The sequence below is a fragment of the Eimeria necatrix genome, genomic scaffold (assembly GCF_000499385.1).
Source record: "Eimeria necatrix Houghton genomic scaffold, Enh_scaff468, whole genome shotgun sequence".
Classification (NCBI taxonomy): domain Eukaryota; phylum Apicomplexa; class Conoidasida; order Eucoccidiorida; family Eimeriidae; genus Eimeria; species Eimeria necatrix.
Genome location: NW_013654812.1, coordinates 1 through 5,000, shown reverse-complemented (window position 1 = coordinate 5,000; position 5,000 = coordinate 1). Strand labels below are relative to the sequence as shown.

The 5,000-nt window shown below is 40.3% G+C and overlaps 1 protein-coding gene across 1 annotated transcript; it reads left to right on the top strand.

Annotated features, from left to right (window-relative positions):
• Nucleotides 1-4,015: 4,015 nt before the first annotated feature.
• ENH_00056340 (hypothetical protein) lies at nucleotides 4,016-4,327 on the top strand (the record flags this gene model as incomplete). Its single annotated transcript, XM_013583861.1, has 1 exon — nucleotides 4,016-4,327. One exon carries the CDS (start codon nucleotides 4,016-4,018, stop codon nucleotides 4,325-4,327), a length of 312 nt encoding a protein of 103 aa, XP_013439315.1.
• Between the last annotated feature and the right edge of the window lie 673 nt (nucleotides 4,328-5,000).

The window sequence follows — 5,000 nt, the reverse complement described above, 5'->3', positions numbered from 1 at the left end:
CAGATTCATTTTTGTTTATTCCTTTCAAGTTTTGTTCTAAATAGTGCTCAATAGTGGTAGCTGTTCGTGAACCCTAAATTAGGGTTTAGGGCCTCAAACCCTAATTTGGGGTTTTCATGTGCGTCAGGCCCCAACTTGGAGTGTGGGTGCTCCAAAAGGCTGCGGTGCCAAACCCTAAATTAGTGTTTAGCGCTTCAAGCAGAGCGCGCTTATTGTTTAGCGTCCCAAACCCCAAAATAGGGTTTAGCCGCGCAAACCCTAATTTAGGGTTTAGCGCACCTGAAGAAGTCGCTGGGGAGCACTATGGCGTCTACTGGGTTGCTGAGGTCACGAATAGCAGCAGCAATTAAGTCGGGGACCCAAGGCAGCAGCAGCAACTCAAAACCCCCGTGTTCTTTGCTGCTGCTCAGCAGCCGCAGCTGCTCCTGAGGCGCAGCAGCAGCAGCAGCAGCAGCAGCAGCAGCAGCAGCATTGTCATTGGCCACAGCAGCAGCAACAGTATCGTCAGAAGCAGAAGCAGTATTACTATCAGCAGCAGCAGCAGCAGCACTAGCCACAGCAGCAGCAGCAGCAGCAGCAGCATTATCCACAGCAGCAGCAGCAGCAGAAGCATGAACTCTTTAAAGGGGAAAAAGTGGCAAATAGAGGAGACAAAAAAACATGAAAAAATAGTTTTTGATTTTGACTAATTAATTAAATTTGTATTTTACATTTTAGAAAAAGTAGAAATAAAAAGTAAAAATAAAAAAGAAAAATGTTCAGCAGCAGCAGCAGCAGCAGCAAGCAGCAAATACACGTAAGTATAATTCAAATAATCGACAAAAAGTAATAAATAAATAAATAAATAAATAAATACATAAAACAAATAATGAATAAATAATAAATAAATAATAAATAAATAAATAAATAAATAACGAATTAATAAAATAAATAAATAAACAAATAAAAGTAAAATTAAAAATTAATTTAAAAATTAAAAATTTTTATTTTTCACTTTTTACCCTCAGCGGAAAATTCGTGAAGGCCCGCTCAAACATTTTTCGCCCGGGGCCCTAAAAGAATAAATAAATAAATAAATAAACAAATAAATAAATAAATAAATAAATAAATAAATAAATAAATAATAAATAAAATTTAACTAATTGAGAATAAATGGATAAAGAATGCAGCAGCAGCAGCAGCAGCAACAGCAACAGCAGCAGCAGCATTATCGGCGGCGGCAGCAGCAGCAGCAGCACTGTCGGTAGCCGCAGCAGCAGCAGCAGCAGCAGCAGCAGCAGCAGTACCATCAGCGGCAGCAGCAGTAGCATTGGCAGCAGCACCAGCAGCAGCATCATTATGAGCAGCAGCAGCAGCACGATTATCAATAGCAGCAGCATTATTATTAGCAACAGCAGCACCAGCAGCAGCTCAGCAGCAGCAGCAGCAAGATTACCAGCAGCAGCAGCAGCAGCAAGATTACCAGCAGCAGCAGCAGCAGCATTATTATTGTCGGCAGCAGCAGCAGTAGCAGCGCAATCATCATGAGCAGCAAAAGTAGCAGCAGCATCACTGCCAGCGACAACAGCAGCAGCATCATTACCAGCAGCAGCAGCAGCATTATCAGCATCAGCAGCAGCAGCAGCAGCATTATTATCAGCAGCAGCAGCAGCAGGAGCAGCAGCAGCAGCATAATTATCAGCAGCAGCAGCAGCAGCAGCATCTTGCTTGTCTCTGAAGGAAGTTGACAGCAGTTTCCAAATATCTGTTTGGAAGGGCGTTGAAAAGAGTCATGAGTTTCCTGTAAATAAGAATAAATACATAAATAAATAAATGAATAATAAATAAATAAATAATAAATAAATAATAAATAAATAAATAAATAAATAAATAAATAAATAAATAAATAAATAAATAAATGTAAATGAGAATAAAGATAAATTAATGAAAAATAATTAAATTAAAAAATAGAAATAAAAATAAAAAGAAATAAATGAATTAAATTCAAGAAGTTGAATTGGCACAAAAGGGGCGAAAATGGCAAATGGGCAAAAAGATGAAAAAGCCAAAAAAGTGGATTTTAAATTCTGAATTGAACCAATTGAACTTTAAAAATGAATTTAATTCAAAAATAGATCTTCAAAATGAATTAATTTTAAGAAAAAGATTAAAATGGTTTTTAAAAATTCGAAAAATCTCCAAAAGAAGAATCGACTGAGTTGCTGCGTTGGGGTGTACGTACACCGCGCGCCCCAGCTGTCTTGGCCGCCGCGTTTTCGCAATTAAATTCATTCATTTTAAATGTTTTATTTCGTTTTTTTGATATTTTTTGAAACTTTAAATGTTTTATTTCATTTAATTTTTGTTTTTTGAAATTTGGAGTTGAAAAAACCCGAAAAAAGCGAAAGTGTTCGCCTTGTGCAGTGGACTTCACGCTTTTCCTCACTTTTATCATTTTCCCATCATTTTTGTACATTTTTACATACTTTTTTATATTTTTAATTAACTTTTTGTTTAAATTTCAAAAAATAAGCTCTCAAAAGCATTAAAAATCAAAAAGAATTTATTTCTGGAGCTGGAAAAAGGAAAATAGACAAATCGTCTTCTCCCGCTTCCCCCTTTCCCGCAAACTGAGTCCGAGAAAACCAAAAAGCGGAAAAGTTTTGAATTTATTTTTTGTTTATTTACTTGCTGCTGCTGCGCAACATTAAGGGACACAATTTATTATTAATTTCATCAAAAAGTTTTATTAAAAAACAATATTTGCTTCTGAAAAGAAAATGAAGAAAAAGGCAAAGTGCCCTGAATGGCATGCAGTGGGCGCAGGGTGTACGTACACCTGAAATTCGCACTTTTTGCAAACAAAAAAGATACTTTTTTGGCAGTTATTTTTATTTGATAAATGTCCAGAAATGCATTAAATGCAAGTCCACTATTATATATATATTATACAACAACAAGCTGATTTATAGAGGTAGTGCAGCCCATGGAGCGGCAAACCCTAAACCCTAGACCCCAAACCCCAAACCCTAAACCCTAAACCCTAAACCCTAAACCCTAGAGGGACTCGCCAGCGCGCTTTGGAGAGCTTCTGGGCTCTGTCGGAGGGACAGAGTTTCTCGGCGTTGTAGAAGAAAAGAGAATTAAAATCTTTTTTATTTTTTTTGGAATTATTTCTTTTTTGCTGCACCCATTCGTGTGTACATACACTCGAAACTGCCGCCCGCAGCAGCAGGGGGGCCCCCAGGGGGGCCCCCGAGAGCAGCTCGCTGTGGGTGTTGTACCCTTGGCAAACAAGAGGGACCTGGAGAGGAAAAGAAAAGAATAAAATGGAAAAAAGAATTTAATTTTAAAAAGGAGAAGCTAAACAGCAACTGGGAGCGAAAAAAAGAAAAGATTTTGAACAAAAAACAAAAAAGATATTTAAAATCAAAAACTCCATATTTGCAAACCCTAATTCCCCCTTTTAGGGTTTTGCTCTTCACAAGAACAAAAAGTGCACTACTCGCCATATACCTCTCAGAGGCTCTCTGTGGTCTATAGGGTTTAGGGTTTAGGGTTTAGGGTTTAGGGTTTAGGGTTTAGTATTTAGGGTTTAGGGTTAATGGTTTAGGGCTTCGTCTAGGGTTTAGCGTCTAGGGTTTAGCATCCAAAAGCTAGGGTTTAGAATCTAAGGTTTGACGTTTAGCGTCTAGGGTTTAGATTTAGGGTTTAGGGTTTAGGGTTTAGGGTTTAGGGTTTAGGGTTTAGGGTTTGGGGTTTACTTTTCTGTCAAACACAAAAATCCATTGGGTCCCGTCAGTCAGTTCAATTTCAATTGCGTCTGTCTCCAGTGGTTGTTCCTAAAAACAAAAATAAATAAATAAATAAATAAACAAATAAACAAATAAATAAATAAATAAATAAACAAATAAATAAATAAATAAATAAATAAATAAATAAAAAGATGAGTTATATTTATATTATTGCAAATAAACAAAAAAAAGAACTGTTAAGAAACTGCCACTTGCTTATATTCAGCAGCCATAGCAAGACAATGTTCTGCAGCTGCAGCAGCAGCAGCAGCAGCAGCAGCAGCAGCAGCAACAGCACACAGAAGCGAGAAGCAGCAGCAGCAGCAGTAACAGCAAGAGGGGTAACAGCGCACGAAATGGATCATCAGCAGCAGCAGCAGCAGCAAGGAAGACAGCAGCAGCACAAAAAGGGTGCAGCAGCTGCAATATTCGCAGCAGCTGCAGCATCCACGACAGCAGCAGCAGCAGCAGCAGCAGCAGCAGCAGCAGCAGAAGCAGCAGCAGCAGAAGCAACAGCAGCAGCAAAAGGGACCTTGAGGGCTGCACATGTGTGAGTGGGTTCAGTTGGCAGGCCGCTGAAGTTGGTGATGGCTTCTATGGCGTTCCTCTTCCCTGAAAAGAAACAAGGGTTTAGGGTTTAGGGTTTAGGGTTTAGGGTTCAGGGTTTAGGGTTTAGGGGTTAGGGCTGAGGGTTTAGGGTTTACGCGCAGTGTGTATTAGTAAAGCAGCTCCTGCCTTGCTGAGACTCCAAGTTCGCCCCACAAATAAAGGGTTTAGGGTTTCAGCAATAACGTTGAAGCCTTAGGGTTTAGGGTTTAGGGTTTAGGGTTTAGGGTTTAGGGTTTAGGGTTTAGGGTTTAGGGTTTAGGGTTAACCTGTATGGGAGTCAGCTAGGAGTGTCCTTATCATTAGTTTGTGACTTTTGGGAATTTCGAAGGTCACATAAGCAGCACCTCGCGAAATAAAAGCCCTCATGGTCTGCAGCAGCAGCAGCAGCAGCAGCAGCAGCAAAAGCAGCAGCAGCAGCAGCAGCAGCAGAGAGGCGCTTGTACGGAATTGCACTGTGCTGCTTCCAGCAGCAGCAGCAGCAGCAGTAGCAGCAGCAGCAGAAGCAGCAGCAAAAGCTGCTACGGCGGCAGCGCAAAACTAACAGCCACAGCCACAAACGCAGCAGCAGCAGCAGCAGCAGCAGCAGCAGCAGCAGCAGCAGCAGCAGCAGCAGCAGCA